Below are 22,389 nucleotides of genomic sequence, written 5' to 3' on the forward strand. Positions count from 1 at the left end.
TGTTGTTATGTTTTTGTTTTGTAGGATGTCGACTTCTCTTGAACATTTGCTTGACAATTTTCATGTCGATATGACTGTAGATATGGGCGAGGTCACCAGCGGCGTTCCTAATCCCTCTACAATCGCCGTGCCGAATCCGACGCCTGATTCGGTGAATCCTGATCTTGATCCCGCTTCTGGCGATCAAGTTCCTGCTGCGACTTCCGAGTCGCCTCTGCTTCCTTCGAAGGAGTCAGGTCCTTCTCTGAAGGGGTTGCCTACTGCTGGCCAGAAGCGTCCTGCTGAGGACCAGGCTGGGGCTTCTACCAAGCGTCCCAAGAAGAAGAAATCTTTTGGGGTGTCTATTGAGGAGGCGCCTCGATTTGCTGCTTGGGCGGACGCGCAAAATCCGCCTCGTCTTTCAAACGTCGCCATTCTTCATGCTTGCATGGAGAATATTATGATAAAAGAGGACATTGAGTCCATTGATCGCGAACATGGCGATAATTTGGCTGAGTTCGCCTGTCTCGGCGGTTTTTCGGTATGCTTCTTTCTTTTTTATATTATGATTTGCTTCTCCTTTTTTCTTTTGTTTTTCTTATTTGTTGTTTTCTTTTGCAGGTGGTCCAGTCCATCGCTGTTTTGGAGCGCCGCCGAAGGGATGCGGTGGATCAATTGAAGAAGCTTCAGAGAGATTCCGAATCCTGGCTCTCCGAGAAACAAAAGATGGAGGAGGAGGCTGGCGAGGCGACTGGTCTGATCCAACAGCTGAGGTCCTCCGTATCTACCAAGACTCGGGAGATTTCCGCTTTAGAGGCTCGGGTTCGAACTTTATCCGAGGAAGTCGAGTCTCTACAATCTTCTTCAGGTGCTCTCGCTAAGGAGAGGGATGATCTGAAGAAAGAAGAGGGGCGTCTCCGCCGGCGATTGGGTGACTCTGGGAGCTTTTATTCCCAAGTCATGACACAATACCGGTTGGCGATCGGGGCAAAGCTGCGGGAGCAGAATCCTGGCGTCGATCTTTCTGGAGTCAATCAGTTGGATCCTGCTTCTTTGGCGAAGGAGGTGAAGGCGAAGCTTGATAAGCAGAAGCAAGATGCTTTGAATAAGGCTTAGTTTTTATTTTCTCCTTTTTGTATTTTTTGCTTTTGCCTTTTTTTTTTGTATTGGATCGTGGCGGATCCTTTGTAATTTTTCTTCTGTGAATATAATGATCTTTTGACCATTGCTTTTCTTTAGTTATAGAGTTAATCTAAACTCGTTTGTTATTTTGAGAAGTTAATCTAAACTTCTGCTGGTGTGATTTATTTGTAGGTTCGAATGGATCCTTTTATTTATTTGACTCGGACGAGTCTAAATTATTTTTTAACTAAGATTCAAACGACTCTTGTTAAATTGTATGTATTAGGTCTCGAGCGAGCCTATAAGGTTTGTTTCGCCAAATCGCCTTTTATTTCAAAAATGGAAATAAGTACAAGCCATGAATTTATTGATAATACTTTCTCAGGTGTTCTACATTCCAATATCTGGGTACCATGGACCCAGTTATTGTCTTTAGTCTATATGCGCCTTTGCCAGTAGCTTCTTCTATGATGAAGGGGCCTTCCCAATTAGCTTGCATTTTCTTTACTCCTGCGTTTCCTCTGCCAACTTCCGCGTTTCGTAAGACCAGATCGCCTCTTTGAAATTCTCTAAAATTCATTCTTTTGTTATGGTATTTTGCGGCTTGCTTCTTGTATGTAGCGGCTCGGGCTACCGCTTCATCCCTTCTCTCCTCTAGTAGGTCTAGACATAGTCTTGTTCTAGCCTCGTTGGTTTCTTCTTCTAGATAGTTTACTCTGATACTGGGTATGCCAATTTCTACTGGAATTACTGCTTCAGTGCCGTAGGCGAGCCTGAAAGGTGTTTCGCCAGTTCCTTTTCTAGGAGTTGTTCTGTATGCCCATAGAACGCTGTATAATTCTTCTACCCAGTTCTCCTTGTACTGAGAAAGTCTCTTTTTTATTCCTTGTGCTATGGTTCGGTTGGTGACTTCTGTCATTCCGTTTGTCTGGGGGTGCGCCACCGAAGTAAATTTCAAATTGATCATTAGTCCTTTGCAAAATGCCTTGAACCGCTTGCAATTGAATTGTTTGCCGTTGTCTGCTATTACAGTGTGGGGTATGCCGAATCGGCATATTACTTCGTTCTTGAAGAATTCCTCTACTTTGGCTGCGGTGATGGTTGCGACAGGTGCTACCTCTACCCATTTTGTGAAGTGCTCTATTGCGACGATTAGGAATTTCGCTTGATGTTTTCCCGTTTCGAACGGTCCAACTATGTCAATCCCCCAAGTGGCGAACGGCCATGGGCTTTCCATTGATCCTTGAGGCACTGCCGGTACACGACTGATGTTGTCGTGTCTTTGGCATTTATCACATTTCTTGACTAATGCTTTTGCGTCTTCTTTGATGGTCGGCCAGTAGTATCCCTGGAGTATTGTTTTTCTTGCTATGGTAACTGCTCCTTCGTGCGCACCGCATATTCCTTCGTGGATTTCCTTTAAGATGGATTCTCCTGTCTGAGGCGAGACACACCTAGACCATGGATGAGTTAATGAGGTTCGGTAAAGAACTCCATTGTGAAAAGAGTAGTTGGCAGATTTTCTGATGGTGCGAATGGCTTCGACTTTGTCTGTTGGTAATTCGCCGCGGTCTAGATATTTGATCAGTGGAGTCATCCAGGAGTCGACCTCCTCGATTGCCATGACTTCTGTTTTTCTGGTGCTTGGTGATTCGAGAATTTCCTTTAGCTGCATTTTAGTGAATAGATCTCCGAGTTCTGACGCTGATTTGGCGATGGCGTCAGCTTCGGTGTTTTCCTCTCTCGGGATTTGAATGATTTCCCATTGTCCTCCTTGTGCTTCCAGCTGTTGAAGCTGTGTTTTGACTTGACTCAGGTATTCGATCATCCCTGTTTCTTTGGCTTGATATTCTCCCTTGACCTGATTTACCACCAGCTGGGAGTCGCTATAGATTTTTAGGATTTCCGTTCTTATTTCTAATGCGAGGCCGAGGCCTGCAATTAGGGCTTCATACTCAGCTACATTGTTGCTGGCGGCGAATTGGATGTTTACTCCATATTCGATCTTGATTTTTTCGGGTCCTTTGAGGATGGCTCCTGCTCCAGCTCCTTTTTCATTCGATGCTCCATCTACGTGGAGTTCCCATACCAAGGCTGGTTTGGGTTGGCCAGTCTCGGTTGGAGTTATTTCTGCTACGAAGTCCGCCAAAGCTTGTGCTTTCAGAGTTGGGCGAGGTTCGTATCTTATGTCGTGTTCGCTGAGTTGGATGGACCAGTGGACTAATCTTCCGGAGGTTTCTGGTCGTTGGATCGCCTTTCGCAATGGTTGATTTGTCCTTACCACAACGTTGTGACTTTGGAAGTAGTATCTCAGCTTTTTAGCTGTGGTCAGTACGGCAAGTGCCATTTTTTCGATCTCGGGGTATCGTGTCTCCGCGCCCTTCAGGACTCGACTAATGTAGTAGATTGGCTTCATCTCGTTATCTTCTTCCCTTACCAGCACTGTCCCGATGGTCTCGTGCGTGGTGCTGATGTATAGGTATAGCGTCTCCCCTTTCAGCGGTCTGCTTAGCAATGGAGGGGTGACGAGGAACTTCTTTATTTCTTCAAAGGCGTTCTCGCAGTCTTCATTCCATTCAAATTTTTGTGTTCCTTTGAGGGCTTTGAAGAAAGGCAAGCATCTTTTTGCTGAGCAAGACATGAATCTACCTAGTGCTGTGATTCGCCCGTTGAGTTTTTGAACTTCATTTATGCTTCTTGGTGCCTTCATGTCCATAATTGCTTTGATCTTCTCGGGGTTCGCCTCTATTCCTCTTTGAGATATCATGAATCCCAAGAATTTCCCGCCTTGTACGCCGAACGTGCATTTGTCGGGGTTCAGCTTCATTCCAAACTTATTCAGTATGTTGAATGTTTCTTCCAGATCTTTTGCATGGGTCTCTTCCTTCTCGCTCTTGATGATTAGGTCGTCTACGTACACCTGGACTCGCTTTCCTATCTCGTCTTTGAACATGAAATTCATAAGTCTTTGGTATGTTGCTCCAGCATTTTTCAAGCCGAAAGGCATTGCCGTGTAGCAGTAAGTTCCTCCCTCCGTGATGAATGAAGTTTTTTCCTGGTCTTGCTCCTTCATCTGGATTTGGTGGTAGCCTTGAGCTGCATCGGCTAGGCTATACATCGCGTGTCCAGCAGTAGAGTCCACGAGTTGATCGATATCTGGGAGAGGGTAGCTATCTTTAGGACACGCTTTGTTTAGATCGGTGTAATCCACACACATTCTATTTTTTCCGTTGGCTTTCTTTACGATCACTACGTTAGCTACCCATTCGGGGTAGTGGACTTCTCGTATGAATCCTGCTTTCTCCAGTTTTTCTACTTCTTCAGCGATTATTTTCTGTTTTTCTTCCGAGAATTTCCTTTTCTTTTGCTTCACTGGGTTCGCCGCTTCTGCTACATTTAGATCATGAGTAATGACTTGGGGGTCTATTCCGACTATTTCTGATGCGTTAGCAGCGAAGGTTTTGACGTTGTTTTTCAGCATGGCCGTGATTTCGCTTTCGATCTTCGGGTTCATGTTTGCGCCGAGATTTATTCTTTTCTCCCCGTCGAGTTGGAGTTTCTTTGTTTCGCCTTCTGGTGCTGTTTCTTTTTCTTCGATGTCGTGATTAAGGATTTCTTCTATTGCCATTGCTTCGCCTGATTCTTTTATTGCTTGCTCGTAGCACTTTTTCGCCTCGGCTCGGTTTCCTTGTATCGTGATAATTCCTTGTTTCGTCGGTATCTTCATGGTTAGTGCCTTTATGCTTGTTACGGCAGCTGAGTCGTGGAGGAATGGTCTCCCCAGTATTGCGTTGTATGGCAGGTCGATTTCTACGACGCTAAACCGTGTAGGTAATTCCTCGCTTTTCCTTGTCCTTCCTAGCTTGACGTCAAGAGTAGTTGTTCCGTTGGGCTTAATCGGCAAGCCCCCAAATCCTACCACAGGCGTGGCATTTCTCTTTAGTTCCGCTAGGTCTCCTCCTAGGCTTTCGTAGGCCTTTTTTGTTATTAGGTTTATTGCGCTTCCTTCATCGATCAGGATTCTCTCAACGTTCCAATGTTCGATGATCATGGCCACTACCAGAGCTTCGTTGTGCTCTTCGGCTATTCTCCCGAAGTCCTCCCCGTCAAAAGTTACTGGAGGAGGAGTTGAGAGTTCTGTTGCTTTTCGTTTTCTTTGTGACGTTTGGTTCTTCAGGTTTACTTTTTCAGAAGTCATCTTCTTCAATGAGATTTGTTTTTGAGTTCAGAAAAGCTCCTTCTTTTGAAGTTTAGTTAAGCTTTTCCCACAGACGGCGCCAATTGATGGAGTCTGCCTTCTGAACCTGTGAGTGAACCTGCAAAACAGGGTAGAAGCTAACCGGACGGTGGTTGTCCGATTAACTCTCCGATGCTAAAGTCAGTCTAGAGCTTTGAGCAGCGTTTTGAGTATGTGAATGTAATTGTGATTCTAGGCATACCTCGCGCTCCTTTTATAGTAGTCGAATATACCTAGTAGAGTTGTATTAGGCAGGTGAATCCTACTTTGTAGGGATTCGGCCGTATCGTAGGGATTCTCCTGATTTGTCGAGATCTACCTTAATCTGATAAGAGTCCTATTTAGGAACGTCTTCCTAAATAGTCTTATCTTCCTAAAGTAGAGCTTATCCTTCCATATGTAGTGTTTGTGTCCAAATAGGACAATATTTCCATATTCAGTCGTTTACCCGAATCCCGGACCTGACGCGCTCTTGGCGGATCATGTGGGATTCGGTCTTTATTAGTGTATTACCGAATCTTAGAGATTCGGCATCTCCTCCGTATCTTTCGGTCTTCAGGGGGAGTCCGGCGTCGTCTGAGAGTGGATCCCCTGCAACTCGGCTCCATTATACTTTCAGTAGGATTCGGTATCCATCAATAAAGTATCAATATGAATTGGTGTAATTTTATTATACTTTTAGTATATTGATAATTTATTTATAGAATTTGTTAGTTTATTTTTAATACACTTCATATTAAATTGTATAATGTTATTTATTAAATTTTAAAATAATATTAATAAAAGTTTATGAATTGAAATATATGTTAAGTGAGTTACATATACGATGATAATTGTTTATTTTCTAGGGAGTAAAGATACTAAAATATTCAGCAAAATAAAGTGCATCTCTCTATTTAATTTGGTGGCAATCCGACACCAATAAACGGGTGTAGATAATAGAAAAAGATTAACATTTTTTTTTATAAAATTATAAAATTAAAACAATGTATTTACAAAAATCTTAGTTAGTTTTATAAACCCAAAATCATATATTTAATTTATAAATATTATCAAGTTATTATAGTAAACAGTTTAATTCCATCTTTAATGAACCGAAGGTCCAAATTTGGGAAAGGCTTGTAAGACATAATCAGAATAAAATCAGCCTAAATTAATTGTCAGCGGGTATAGCCCATTAGAATTAAGTTAACGTGTAGTCCAGTTGACTATGGTGTAATAAACTATTTTTCTTTCCTTTTTCTTAAAGTTGGTTAAGGATATTTAATTTACCTTTGTACTTATCAAAAAAGATTGTTTTTTTTTATAATTGAAGAGGGGAGCGTTTGTGGGATAATTTGAAACCATAAATTTAACAATTTGATATTCAACGCTTATACTATTTGAATTACAACTCATTGATAAAAAAAGGGTAGTACTATTCGCCGCCCCAAATAACCACCCACCGCCCAACTTTTGACCAAACTACCCCTAAATCATTTTCATTTTTTTTAAAAAAATTCAATTCTCTCAAATCAATTAAAAACCCAACGAATATCCGAACGAATTTATAATAAAAATGTTAAAATCGACTAAAAATAAATCTAACAATTAATCGGTTTTAAATTTTTTCATTTAAAAATTTTTAATTTTTTTTTTAAAATTTTTTAATGGGCCATCGACGGGAGATGGCGATGGTCCATTGGACCATCGTCCAGCGTTGGCGATGGTCCAATGGACCATCGCCAGGAGATGGCGATGGTATCATCGTCCAGCTTTGGCGAATCATCGTCCAGCTTTGGCGATGGTCCAATGGACCATCGCCAGGAGATGGCGATGGTCCATTGGACCATCGTCCAGCTTTGGCGATGATCCATTGGACCATCGCCAAAGCTGGACGATGGTCCATTGGACCATCGCCATCTTAGGGCGATTGTCCATTAAAAAATTTTAAAAAAAAATTTAAAATTTTTTAAATGAACAAATTTAAAACCGATTAATTGTTAGATTTATTTTTAGTCGATTTTAACATTTTTATTATAAATCCGCTTGAATATTCGTTGGGTTTTTAATTGAATTGAAAGAATTGATTTAAAAAAAAAACTGAAAATAGGTTAGGGGTAGTTTGGTCAAAAGTTGGGCGGTGGGTGGTTATTTGGGGCGGTAAATAGTAGTCCACTAAAAAAATATTAAAATTAAATAATTTACAATTAAACCAAAAATGAAAAAAATCCGCATATTTGATATATTCGAAGAGAAATGACATTTGAAGGCTTGCCTAATGGCCAAGTCCTTCAACATACATCAGGTAGGGGATTCAAACTTCAAATTCTTTTCAGACCGTTGTTTACTTGATTTAACCTGTAAAAAAAAACTTCTGCTAACCCCCACTAATAACAATATAGAATAGGTTTATCTCTGATAAAAAAAATGAAACAAACAAATAATAAAAAATAGAATTGATGGAGGCCATTCATATTAGATTTCAGTTTAAAAATATAACTATAAATCCACTAATAAAAATATTTTGATAAAAGAAAAATTAAAAACTAAATAACATGACATGATTGAGGAAACTAATAAACTAAAAATTTATAATTTAGGGAACTAATAAACCAAAAATATTAAATATTTATAAATCCGAAAAAGTTAAATAGAAGTTGAGAAAACTAATAAAACAAAAATTTATAGTTTAGGGACTTCAAAATATTAGCCAAAAAAAAATAGTTAAGGAAGAATATAAAAATTAAAAATATCAAACATTATTTTGTCAGCACAGCAAAGCAAGTCCAGTCGGCCAGTATAAAAGTCAAAGAATTGACTATCTCAACTAGTAATGAGATGAGCAAGTATGAACATCGGCAGATCGTCCGATAAACAACTCTCTGGGTGGAGGAGACCACCACTCTTTCACCAATCATTATCTATCCTATTCTTACTCATCTAATATTTTTTTTAAGATGAAAATTATTTTTAAACTCCCAAAACGTCACCAAAATTGACTTAAATTATAGTGCACTTCATGCATATGCATACATATGGTTACTTTTGAGTTTTAAAATTTGTCAATATTAAATTTTTAATTATATAGATATTAAATTTTTTTGTTATTGTATTCTACACGTTAATGCGACTATAGTAAAGTTTGTATGTATTTGTTTATAATTATTTTTTTGAATTGGATTCTATTTTTTTATTTTTATTTATTAATAAGTCATGAGTGAATTTTTTTAATCTGACTCGACACTATAAACATCTTTTATGAAGAAATCTAACGTCTATAAAATTTAAAGTTTAATAATCAAATATATTATAGAATAGACCTAATTCTAAAACTATTGTAATCTGGAGGTCCAGTATGCATTTTGCCATTGCTTTCCCCGTGCTAACTCATTTGATTTTTTCCCTGCAGCAGCTAGTATAATTTTACATGCAACTTGCTTCATATAAAATTTATAATTTGACATTAACATATATGTCCCGATCTTGAACGCTACATTATTGGTTTTTATGCAAAACTTTTTCCATCCTACATTTTGTTGGTTAACTAAAATTAATAAAACTATATAAAAAAACTTCAATTTTTTAGGAAAAGTATTTTAAAAAGCATTACTTCATTCACTAAATTACCATTGTAGAGTAATAATGATGAACAAATAGTTCTTATTTTATTTTTTTTGCGGGTAATATTAAAGTCAATATTGTCAATATGTTTGGGTGCTCTCGATGGTATGGAAGCTGTATGGAATCGAGGCTTTCATAACATAATCCTAGAAATACACAGTAAGCTCGAAGTATAGCTGCGATATCAGAGTTAATGCTAATGCAAACATTCTTGTTGCGATGAGGAACATGATGAACAAAGAGTAGAATATTTTCATCTACCATATTCATAGAGAAGGTAATAGATGTGTTGATCGCATAGCCAACTTCGGCTTCTCCCTCGAAATCGTTGTTTTTTGTACACTGGTACAATATTGTTGTATGTTTGTGCATTGGTGCAAATTAATCGAATGTTTGAAATTATGTATGAAATATTATATTTCTTTATAAACATTGACATGTCATTATTAAAAGTCTTAAGACATGTATCATCTTAAGCAGAGGCTTGGGGCATAAAGTTAAATTCTTGATTGTATGTCTTGTGATACATAAAAATTTCGAGATATAAAGATTTGTACGGACTTATTTATAAGTTATAAAAAATGATTTCTGATGCGCACTTGTGTTGCATAAAGTAAGAAATTGTGACCTATAAGATATACAATGCATTTTGAATTTGATCATAAAATTTATATCTACTATTGTTTTAATAACTTCCAAGTGGGAGAATGTTGAAATTTTTAATTCTGATATGGGCCTCTAAGGTATGGGCTTTGTTAATGGGCAAGTGCGTTACTAAGTCTGAATGATCAAATAAAGATGGGCTGGACTCTATTTATGTGTGGAAGATAAAGTGCAAGCTGGAGTTAACGAGTTTTGATGGGAGCCCGTTGAACTCTTTAAGGAGTATATATAGTTAGGTCTCTTTCTTAATCTCATAAGAAGTATTATCTGGTTTTCTCATAAAGTTTGGAGAAAACATAAGTCATGAGAATAAGCTATCATCTAATTGAGATCATAAGGAAGAAAATCATAACTTTCGATCTAGATGGCGTTAGGGGATTAAGAGCCAATGGACGTTTCCGAAACAAGTTTCGTTTCTTGATCTTATATCCAATGCAATTGTTTTATGTGTTTCAAGTAACATGCATATTGATCCGACTGAATTAATTAAGAATGTTAGATTTTACAACTGTTTTTTCTTTAGAATTATAATCGCTTTCCTTTTTTTTTTTTTTTTTTTTTATTCTTTTTCATTTTTTTATTTAAATTTTAATTAGTTTATTGTCGATTAATTTATTAGTCGGCGGTGGACCATTTTTTGTTATTTAATGAACACAAATATAAGAGAATCCTTTTACTACTTTTATGATTTTTTAATCTTACTTCCTGAATGTTACTTTTCTTTTATAAAATTTGTATTATTATCCATCATAATCTCAAATATTTAATAACTGATTCTTAAATCAAATAAAATTATAGGCGCCAATTCTAACAATTTTTAATATTTTTTTAATAAAAATTAAGTAATCAACTATTTAATTATTATTGAATGAATTGTCGAATTGCACATTCAAAAAAATTATCAACGCAATTGGAAACAAGCTACTTTGATTGAAATTTTTGTTATGTACTTTTTGTATGTTCTTGAATGTGTTTCTATACATTTTTTGATCAAACTGTATTTATATTTATTTATAAATGACATATTTATTATTATAAACTATACTTTTTAGATCTCTTTTAGGTTAAATCCTCAGAAAATTATTCAATGCAATCGCCATGTCATTTATTCGCGCAAAAAACTGATTGTGCGTTAATCAAACGGAATTTTTAAAAATTAAAAAACTAAATAATAGTTAAAAGATTCTCTATCACAATACTTATTGATTTATCATATATATGATATTATATAATTATTTTATGAGATAAACACTCCGAGGTTATGTATTTTTTTGGCCTAATCACTTAAAAACCCTCCACGTTGTAATTTTTTTTCGTTTATACCCCGACGTAGGAATTTTTTCAATTGTACCCTATTTCGGGTTTTTGGGTTTCAACTCTACCCCAGTTTTAAAATTTTTGACAAACTAATTAATTTAAGGATGAAAACACTAAAAACAATTAAATAGAAGGCTTATATCATATTTTTTCTGTTTGGACAAATACAAACAAGTACTTTAACTTAATAAATGTTCAAATGAAAAAAACTCAACCAACTCTATTACCATCCTTAATTTTGTCAAAACAGATACTAACATTTTTAATCTTTTCAACAAATTGAAGTACCCTTATCACTAGAACTTCAAAAGCAAACATACCCAGAAAGCAAAAAAGAAAAACTTGAGAAAAATAGAAAATTATACCTCAACCATCTCAACATTTCCAGCGGTTTCAAACAAACCAGCAAGCTGAGCACTGTCAACATTAAAGGGAAGATTACCGACAAACAATTTATGTTCTTCAGAGAGTCTACGGCCACCGCCACCGTGGCTAGAAACATCCTCCTCTTGTCCGAATTCAGAGGAAACAGCTACGTGTCGGACAAAAAGACTTTGGCGTTGTTGTTGTACAAAAAGACTTTGGTGGTGTTGTTTTATGTTTTTTATTATTAATTGAAATTTTTGAGAAAGATGGTGTTTTTGTATTATTAATAGTTTTAATATTTAATTGGAATACATGTTAAAAGTGAAGGATTAATTCACATATTTTTTCAAATAAAAAGGTTAAATTAACTCATTGGGGTAAAGTTGAAATCCAAAAACTCGAAATAGGGTACAATTGAAAAAATTCCTACGTCAGGGTATAAACGAAAAAAAGTTACAACGTGGAGGGTTTTTAAGTGATTAGGTCTATTTTTTTTAACAGACGAGTTGTCGTATTATAACTCATAGAAATTTAGAAATTATGTTTTGTAAAAGTAAATACTATAAAAAGACAGATTAGTGGCTACTGAGTCTGTACATTTGGAAGGAAGGATTGGGCAGCTGATAGAATAGAAAATCCTGATCAGATTCAGACCTTTATTTTGGTATTTAATATGTTGCGCATTCCAACATTACGAGATCTGCTGCGCTGAAAAAAGAACTTCCATACATAACAACCAATCAAAACAGGTCAAAAGTACTAAAAAAAGAAAATTAAGGCAAAATGCATATTTGAGTCCATGTACTATTATATTTATTGAATTAGATCCCTTTATTACAATTTATATACATTAATTGTAAACATTGGGTTTCTCCATCATTCATCATAAAATATAAGCCAAATGTCGTAAAAACGCCAAATCTTTTATAAAAGTTTCACAAAAGTTCCGACCTTTCAATTTTATCGATTTTGGCCAAAAACAGATTATTTGGTTTCAATTTTGGCCAGCTCTCAATTTGTTTTCAATTTGCCTATGTGGCGCCTACATGGCATGCACATATATTGAAAGGTCAGGATTTTTGTGAAACCAAATAATATATTTTTGGCCAAAATCGACAAAATTGAAAGGTCAGGACTTTTGTGAAACCAAATAATCAGTTTTTGGCCAAAATCGACAAAACTGAAAGGTCGGGACTTTTGTGAAAAGTTTGGCTTTTTTACGACATTTGACCTAAAATATATTATAAACAACGTCAAGTCGGACCAAAAAACTGATTTAAGAACTTGCACTTTTAAACAAATATGAAAATGCAGAAACCAATTTTTTTTAAAATAAGGAAATAATTTTATATTTTAATCGCATTAACAACACAGTGGAATGTATCCTTTTTATTTGTGTAATGGGGAGATCTAATGTATATAAAATTAAAATACAGGGACTTAAATTATGACTAATGAAAATAGAAAAACTCAATTGAAAAACAAAGTGTGATAAGTGTTTTTGCCGAAAATCAATGGGAAACAATTTGCATGTGAAATAGCGTGTGAATGCTCTATTCTGCATTCATATTGTAATTATTCATGTGCTACTTACCATCCCATTTTTTTAATAAACTATAACTGCCCAAAAATAAAACTAAACCGAACTAAATTAATAAATTTGACTTGATTTGATTTATTATAATATAAGCAATGTTTTTTTATTCCGGTTTAATTTTAAATAAAAAAATTAGCTTAATTTAATATAAATAAAAATAAAATAAACAAATCAGATTAAAAATGTCAACCAAATCAAACCAACTTAATTTAAATTTGTTGTATATTTTATAATTTTAGTTTGATGTGGTTCAGATTGAATGCATACTCTAATAATTCAATATAGCATCTATTTGACAACATAATATTTATTTATTTCTATTATTAAATTATATAATAAACAAATACCACATAGTGCACTCAAATAGACATGTTCTGGGTATATGGGCGTTCGAGCCCGAATATTAAAAAATCCCATTATTTTCTAGGTAGATTCGAATTTTTTCGATACATTTTTTTATATAAGTTCGAAAAAATCCAGTCCAAACCTGCATTTATATAGTGCAAAACCGAACTCGGGGCGAATTTGGACTTGAATAAAATTAATAAAGCCTGTCAAGTCCGGATCGGGCCCAGCCCAAGTCCATCCAATGAACAAATCTACACTCAAATAGTATAGACGCTAGACATTTAAGGTCGTAGGTTTAATTTCCCCCACAAACATTTCTCCCTCTTCACTTATCAAAAAAAATAAAGTTTTTTTTGAATTTTTTATTTTTGATGTTTGTGAAAAATTTACTCCCATAACCTTAGCAGAAATATCACTTGAGTGTAATTTGTTAATTAATAAAATAAACGTAATATGAACATAAGTTTGTTTCTGCCGATAAAATTTCTACATTCATACACATCTCATTTGTTTCTTGTTATTTTCAATATCCTTAGGTGGCAATGTCAACTCCCTCAATTTTTAATTACTACAAATTTTTAAAATTTCCACAAATAAATAACAAATCACCCGATTTTTATGGCAATTTGAATTCTACACTCGTCAGGATTCTTACCATTTTAAAATACTTAAAGAATCTGTTCTGTTAAGAGTCTTCTATTTAACTGGCTCTCAAATATTCCAATTTTATCATCAAATCAAAGATTCCAAATTTTCTCAAACTCCTATTTTTATTTGGTTTGACAATTCAAAATCACTTTATAAAAGCAAATGAATTAAGAATCTTCCTTTAATTTTGGATTCTGCAGTATATACACTCAATACTATACTGCTCAGCTTTACCAGCGGCCATTAAAGTAAAGGGTACACTTGATTTTCTTTTTAATTTTCTGATCTTGATAATCATGGACCGGCTTTAATATTTTGTATTAAAACTATATAATATAATTGTAATGTATCATTGTTCTTTGAATTTGATTCTAGATATAATCTTAGTAAATATATAATCTTGATTGTGTTTTCAGGGTATCATGGCAACTGCAAACGGTGCCGGAGAAGCGGCTCCGGCGAGGCTCGAGGTTTTTTTTCTGGTCACAATTATTTTTCATTGTGTTTAGTTTAATATCATGGAGTTTATTTAATATTCTTGATTTACAGGGAAAATATAAAGCAATTTTTGTTTGTTGGGTTCTTGGAATTGGGTCACTTGCATCATGGAACAGTATGTTAACTATTGGAGATTACTACTACAACTTGTTCCCTGCGGTGAGTAGAAAAAATTTGTTTATCATCCTTAAAGTTTTTGCTTAGTCACCCGAACGGGTTTGGTCAAGTGGTCTAACTCTCAGCCATATAGTTGCCATGATCATGTGTTCTAACTCCGGCTACGCATTTTCTTAAATATGGAGTGGTTGGAGTTGGACTGCTCGGCCATTATAGCCCGGATTTGCTAGGTATACTGCCTGCGTGCTAGGTAGCACGGACACGGATACGGGAAAACGGGACACTTGGACACGGCGAAATGGTATAATTTTAAAGTTTCCTATGTATAAAATGAAGTTTCGTGTCCGAAACGTTTCCGAAACGGGAAACGTCGATTGAATGAAGTGTCCGTGCTACCTAGCCTGCGGGCAGTCTAGATTCTGAGGTTTGACAATGATTCTGAGCTTCGGCTCAGCGGAGTGAGTCCTTTTCACCAAAAAGTTTTTACTTTGTCTGTTTTGTGATAATTCAGAAATTTACTGTTTTTTTTTGTTTATCTGAAGAGTTACCATCCTTCAAGGGTACTTACTCTGGTTTACCAACCGTTTGCACTTGGGACAATAGCAATTCTTGCATACTATGAGTCAAGGATTAATACCAGGAAGAGGAACATAGCTGGATACATACTTTTTGCAATAAGTACTTTCATGCTCATGATTGTAAGTTTGAATAACGCTCTATTTTGTTACGATATGGTTTGATTCGACATGTTTTCGACTAATTTAGGTCATTTTGTTTTGATGGAATTATGACAGATGGCCTTGATTACATCCGGGAAAGGAGATCTCGGAACGTTTCTTGGTATTTGTGCTATAGTTGCAGTTTTTGGACTTGCTGATGCTCATGTTCAGGGTGGTATGGTTGGAGACTTATCTTTCATGTGCCCTGAATTCATTCAGGTCAGTCCTACTTGTAATTCTTTATTGTGCCTTTAGTTATTTGCTATGTTGCTCTCGAATCATATGTTTTGTCTGTTTTTGTTTTTGAAAATACTTCTGAAACTTCATAACTATATATCTTTTATCTATACTTGTAAAAGATATCATTTTGCTGTTTTCCGTTTCTGTGTTGGCGTTTTCGTATAGTTATTGTGAGGCTGATTATAGAATTTTTGTTTTATGTCCTATAGTCTTTCTTTGGTGGGATGGCTGCAGCAGGAGCTCTAACCTCTGGTTTGAGGCTAATTACAAAAGCAGCATTTGATAAGGTCCATGATGGGCTCCGAAAGGGAGTTGGTATGTGACAGTTAAACTAAACATTTATGGAATTCCATAGTTGTTGAATCTAGAGTAGTTGACAAGCTAGAGTTTGAGTTCGAACTTGTTATTCCACCTCAAGTTCAAGCTCGAGCTCAAATGGACTTTACATAGTCAAGCTCGAGTTCGAACTCAAACAACATTCTAGCTAGTCGTGTTCGAATTCGTACTTGACTTGAGTTCAACAAAGAATAACTTACTTGTTGAAAATGTAAGTATGTAAGATGCTTCACGAGTCTTTTTAATTGATACTCACGTTCGACTCGAAATTAAACGTTAGTAGCTCGACTCATTTACACCCCTATCTGAATCCATAAATGAGACTTTTGATGACATTTTTGTTCAATCTTTTTGCAGTTTTATTTTTAGCCATCTCCGCATTTCTGGAGTTTCTATGCTTCATCATGTATGCATTTATCTTCCCCAAACTGCCGATCGTCAAGTACTACCGAGCGAAAGCAGCTTCAGAAGGATCAAAAACTGTCTCAGCTGATCTTGCAGCTGCTGGAATTCAAACAAAAGATGTACTGCAAATTTCTAATGCTCAATCTTTATGTTTATGAGTTTGAAAATCTAATCCTAAAACATTGTGGTTTATTATGTAGGGTGTAGATGATCTCAAACTCAATGAAAGATTGAGCACTAAACAATTGCTCCGAGAAAATATTGATTATGCACTTGATTTATTTCTAATCTATGTGCTCACATTATCTATATTCCCTGGATTCTTAATGGAAGATACTGGTGACCATCAGTTGGGCGATTGGTACGTTTTTTATCCGAGATTCTTGGTTAGACCGCATTTATAATGAGTCAACTCCGTCATTTATGAATAGTCTTTTTCTTAGCTCGGTACGATTCGATTTTTGCACACTACTGACCCTAATGACATGGCTGACTTAATTTTGGATTTTTTCAGGTATGGTGTGGTTTTGATAGCAATGTACAATTTCTGGGATCTTATTGGAAGATATGTTCCTCTAGTGAAATGCCTCAAAATGGAATCAAGAAAGGGTCTAATGATTTCAATTCTTTTACGTTTCCTACTAATTCCTGCATTTTACTTCACGGCAAAATACGCTGATCAAGGATGGATGATCATGCTCACTTCATTTTTGGGATTAACTAATGGCTATCTCACTGTTTGTGTCATGACTGTGGCACCCAAAGGCTACAAGGTTTGTATTCTTAATATGTAAATTCATATCTAGTTATTATTGTGCTTTATCTTAGGGTGTAATCGAGGCGAGTCCTGCCAAGTTCAAGCTCGACTCTATTCTAAAATCTGAAGTTCGAACTCTCGAGTTTCATTTTTGGAGTTTGAACTAGGTGGAATAAGTGAAACTCGAGTTCGACTCGATTCGATTATTTATACAAATATTACCGCGAGCTCATTGAGTCAAGTATTTTGGACTTTGAACTCGACTCGATAATTAATTCAAGTTGCTTGAACTCGAGCTTGACTCGTGTCGGATTCGAGTATATTTCTAGTCAATCTCAAGTTGTCTCGACTCTTTACACCCTTAATTTATCTTCAGTTTCTTATGAAAATTTCGGTTCGGTTTGGTTTTGCAGGGACCGGAGCAAAATGCTTTGGGTAATTTGCTTGTGGTGTTCCTCTTGGGAGGCATATTTGCTGGTGTTGCTCTTGATTGGCTGTGGCTAATTGGCAAAAAGAATGCATTCTGAGGAAATAGTTATGTGAAGAAATTTTCTTTATGTTTTTTGTTTATTTAGATGTTAGATGCAATTTGCCTTCAATGTTAATGCATAACTAATTTATGCATTGTAAATATGGCATCAACAAAACTTTTTATTTTTTTTAGTTTAGATTTATTGAATTGTTCAGTTGTGAGTCAAGATTGGTATCAACAATTTTAAAATTATCGTTTGGCCATGATAATTTTTGAACTGCTGAAAAGATAGAATTGTTTTTTAAATCTCCAAACATGTAATTTTAATTAACACACTTGTGAGTTCCAGCATTTAAACCAATCATATTATCTTTATTTATTGTTTTCATAAAATTTATTGGTGATTTTAAAAAAATTAACTTATTTATACTAGCTCTTTCTTCTGAATTCAATAACTTCACCTTAATTAAGAACAACAATAATAAAAAAATAATAGTAATGCTTTGATATGTTATCAATGGTTTAAAATTACTGATATCTTAATATTTAAGCTAGAATACAATTATTTAGAGTGCTATTTTATCAGTAGTGGCAGCAATTAGAACTCTTCTATAATTATAAGAAAAATGCAAACCAAAAAAATTAAAATTAAAATATAAAACAAGTAAAAGGGCCAATAAAATAAAAAATTTCAAAGGCCAGCCAATAGGCTCCCATGAATAATAATTGGGCTTTAAAGCCATGAATTTAGCCATACAACCGCTCTGTCCGTAGTTCTCGCAAATTAAATTTGAGCGAAGAGTCAATATGGGTCCTTCAACTTATAACTCAGGTCAAATAAATAAGGACAATATTTTTTATTATTGGGTCATTTAAGAATAATATGATCAAATTCAGGGACCTGAATGACCTAATTTTATTCTTTATTGATCGAAAAACAACAAATATTGTCCATAATAGACCTAACAATTGAGAATATTGTTCTTAATTGCAAAATAGTTGAAAGTGAGTCATTTAAGTTTGGATCACAAATTTAAGGACCGGATTAACCTTTTCCGCAATTAACTTTTGCTGTTTTTATCTTCAATATTAACCGTCGGCGTTAACATTTGTGCATGCAAAGAATACAAATTTAGCAATAGAATTTACATTAGATTTTTACAGTTAGAATTCAATGGTGAACATGGACTAAATCTTTGCTTCAAATCCAATGCAGCCCTTTTTCTCGAATCACAAATATCATTAATCCAACACTCAACTCCAAGCTTTTCAATTAATTTTTTTCTCCATCTTTAGTTTATGAGTTATATTTTGTTTTTAAATAATCTTGAAAATTTTAATATGTACAATGTTGCCGTATATGAAAATCTTTCGGAGCCAGAAAATAGTACAAAACCCGCTTGGCATATTAATCAGAAACTGCCACAAAAATCCTGTCCCGGTAACATGGGAAAAACCTAAGATCGGGTGGACAAAACTAAACTTCGACGGCTCATGCAAAGGCAGGGAGAGTAAAGGAAGCATCGGAGGCATCTTCAGGAATCACAAAGCAGAATTCTTACTCGGTTACGCCGAGTCCATCGGAAAAACAACGAGCACGATCGCAGAATTGGCTGCACTTCAACGCGGTCTTGAGTTGGTTTTAGAATACGGATGGAGCCATGTGTGGCTCGAAGGAGATGCGGAGACATTGTTGGAAATTGTAGTGAAAAAACGAGAGGTTAGATGTGCAGAAATGCAGAAGCACGTGAGCGATATTAATATGATCATCCTGGAACTTGATCATTGCATGGTTAGTCATGTTTATAGAGAAGGGAATAGAGCGGCGGATAAATTGGCTCGAATTGGTCAGCGATTAGAGAAGCCGAAGATTTGGTATGTTCCTCCTCAGGATGTTTTGCCTATTGTGCATGAAGATGCTCAGGGTAAGATCATTTTTCGAAATAGATCAAATTAATTTACATTTTCTGGTGTAATTATCGATTCTGTTCTTTTGTTGCAAGTTTTCGAATCTTTCTGTAAGATACATTTCTTGTAAATAACTAATTCATAGAACATGCAAGTGTATATAATCTATGGTTGACAATGAATTTGTATATATTATTTAATCTCCTGATTTTTATTTTTGTTTTTAATTTTTCCATGGTGAATTTTTTTATTACAATGGGGTTGGAGAATTGAACTTGGAACTCCCATGGATATAAATTTGTTAGTTCCTTCGTTTATATTTGGTAGTGAAACATACTAAAACTAATTAAATTTAAAAATATAACTGTATTAAAGGGATACAATTTAGTTTAATTCAGTTTGATTTTCAATTTTATTGAAATACAAAAAATTATTTATTTAAAAACAATGTTTCTTTTCATATATATATATATATATATATATATATATATATAGTTTTCAAAATATTAAAACCGAATTAAATAATTTTTTGAATGTTTTTAATAATTAAGTCAAACCGAACAAGTTTTTTAAAAAGATCATAGTCTTTTTGGCTTCGGCCTTCTGCCTTTCACGGCTTTATGGACGTGCTAATACAATTATCATTTATCAAAAAAAAAAGTTGACTAGCCATTAATTCTTGGTTGGATTGGTTCACTTCAGTTTGTAACATCCCTAATATTTATTTCAGTAGGCTATGAAAATGATACTCCCTCCGTCCCGTTTAAGAATGGACAAATGACTTTTTCACATATATTAAGAAAGCATTAATTATTATAGTGTTTTCTTATTTTACCCTATTTATGATAGTGTTGTATTTTGTGTATAAGCTAATAGTCATTAATTATGGAAAGAGAAATGGGGTAGAAAAGGAAAATTCATATAAATTGGCATAAAAAACACGATATGACCTTCTTAAGTGGGACAAATAAAAATGGGATATGTCCCTTCTGAAATGGGACGGAGGGAGTATTTAGTATGATATATAATATTATATTTGTCTTGAATTAATTTTCATCTTTAAAAAAATTCTACAGATTTACATCAACATATTCCATTACAAACTTAGTACAAAGTTAGTTGGTTGACTAATAAAACATTAAGGTTTTATATAAAATTAAGCAACTAAACTAAAATTGGACCTACCAAATAAAAAGAATTAAACTATATCAAGAAATTGTAATGCTAAGAAAAGCATAACAACATATTTTTAAACCAAAACAAAAAATCAGATGCAGAGAGATGAAGGTTGAACTTGGGAAATGCAGTACAAGAGGTAAGTACAAATGTAATATGCAGTACAATAAAATAAATTTATTACATCCAGATCCAGTAATGTGATTAACATAGTACAACTACAAAGAGTTGATGTACTACAACGTTGTTGCTATAAATATTAAGAATCTTTTAGGTATTATTTGCAATTCATAATCCAACCAGATAGGAGAAACATCATTGAGTGCAGCGTTGATGAAACTTCTAATTCTTTTTTTTTTAAAATTTCTTTATTTGATAATGTGGGATCGATGATTTCACCAGCGCTGCATTCAATTATGTTTTTCACTTTTCTGGAATAATTCTTTCAACAAATTCTTTAGAAAAAGTAAGTAAATTCTCATTTTCACTTTACTTTATGATTTATTGGTGCCTACATTTTTTTTTTGGATAAATTGGTGCCTACATTTTCTTTAGATATTTCTTTGTTTATGCTATTTTAAGCTCATTAATCTAAATTTTAAGTTTATAAAGTGCAGCTTAATTATTTTATACCAATGACAATGACTCGGTGATCTCATTTACCAGAAAAAGAAAATGATGGATTGGTTGGTTGGTTGGTTCGGTTGTTGTGGACCGTTAAAGCTGTTAGATGAAATTTAACGGTTGTTTTATTTATTTTAGTTGTTTCATCGATTTCATTTTATTTATTTATTAGTTTTGTATCAATTAATAGAGCATCGCGCAGCCTTTCATAACTAGTTTAAAATGGGATTCGCTAAAAGAAATCCAGCTTGCCTCGCTTTTAGGTTCGCGCTTTTACTTAACTTAGTAGCATTCTACTCGTGCAATGCCGAAATGTAAGTTTAAGCCGATCGAAGGTCTTCTTAAGATCGATATATCTTCAAGTGGTCACGATAAATTTGTCGACCAACCATTTTGTCTGATCATGGCAAGGTGAGCAATGTCACAGCCAGATTCACAAGTGACAAGAGGATGCTGATTGCAAATCTATAAATATTGAAATGGATGCAAAAAATATTAATTAAAAACTAATGTAATTGGTTTTTTAATGCATTAGTTAAGTTTGAGCAAGTGTAAATGTTTTAAAATTTAGAAGCCCATGGCATTGATGTACTTTACACATTTTGTAATGAAAAGTTGTTCTTCTGGTTAATGTTCAAACAAAAAGAAGCACATTATACAGTAATCCAAATCCTAGTACTAGACAGGTCTAATTTGTATTATCATGAATAGGTTCTCCAGAATCCAATAAGTAATCACATGTCTTCTATAATTTTTATTTTTATTTTCGTTTCAACCTATGCCAATATTCTATATTGATTCTTCTTGCAATTGTAACTTATGATATACGGAAATTTATCGAATTTTAAGTATTTCAGTTTTACTTCTGTTTTCAGAGACACTTATAAGTATTTGAAAATATAATTTTATCGTTTTCATTTCATTCATATAACTATTCTGGTGTTTTATTTTCGTTTAGTTTGTAACAGCAAACACCACATTTTTTACGAGTTACTATTTAGTTTGCTTGCACAGGGAAGTCAGGATTTTAAGTGCATTTGAGCCTAAATCAGTTGAGCTTTTAAAACTAAAAAAGCTTTAGTTGGTTAAAAAGTGATCAAATCTGGTTATCGAATTTGGCGCTATATTTCAAATTGGAGGCAACGCTATAGATAAAATTACGAGTCTAAGAAATTTGAATTCGAGAGAGGGCGATGTTTATTTGAAGATTGCTCAATCTTATAAAAATATATCTTAAATCAGTCTTTTATTTTTACA

The 22,389-nt window shown here is 34.5% G+C and overlaps 2 protein-coding genes across 3 annotated transcripts; both read left to right on the forward strand.

Annotated features, from left to right (window-relative positions):
- Positions 1 to 378: 378 nt before the first annotated feature.
- Positions 379 to 1,283, forward strand: LOC126665435 (uncharacterized). The gene is made up of 2 exons (XM_050358254.2): positions 379 to 520; positions 601 to 1,283. The coding sequence occupies exons 1-2, from the start codon at positions 428 to 430 to the stop codon at positions 1,093 to 1,095; spliced, it is 588 nt and encodes a 195-aa protein (XP_050214211.2). The 5' UTR covers positions 379 to 427; the 3' UTR covers positions 1,096 to 1,283.
- A 12,533-nt stretch (positions 1,284 to 13,816) lies between these two features.
- LOC126665414 (equilibrative nucleotide transporter 3-like) lies at positions 13,817 to 17,730 on the forward strand. 2 transcript variants are annotated; one of them, XM_050358221.1, is made up of 10 exons: positions 13,817 to 14,128; positions 14,297 to 14,350; positions 14,430 to 14,537; positions 15,038 to 15,193; positions 15,290 to 15,433; positions 15,664 to 15,769; positions 16,148 to 16,314; positions 16,396 to 16,556; positions 16,710 to 16,968; positions 17,366 to 17,730. In XM_050358221.1, exons 2-10 carry the CDS (start codon positions 14,303 to 14,305, stop codon positions 17,477 to 17,479), a joined length of 1,263 nt encoding a protein of 420 aa, XP_050214178.1. In that variant the 5' UTR covers positions 13,817 to 14,128; positions 14,297 to 14,302; the 3' UTR covers positions 17,480 to 17,730. The 2 variants fall into 2 exon arrangements, with proteins under 2 accessions (XP_050214178.1, XP_050214177.1); XM_050358220.1 differs by having other exon boundaries at positions 13,818 to 14,135.
- The last annotated feature ends 4,659 nt before the right edge of the window (positions 17,731 to 22,389 follow it).

The sequence above is a fragment of the Mercurialis annua genome, linkage group LG1-X (assembly GCF_937616625.2).
Source record: "Mercurialis annua linkage group LG1-X, ddMerAnnu1.2, whole genome shotgun sequence".
In the NCBI taxonomy this organism is placed as follows: domain Eukaryota; kingdom Viridiplantae; phylum Streptophyta; class Magnoliopsida; order Malpighiales; family Euphorbiaceae; genus Mercurialis; species Mercurialis annua.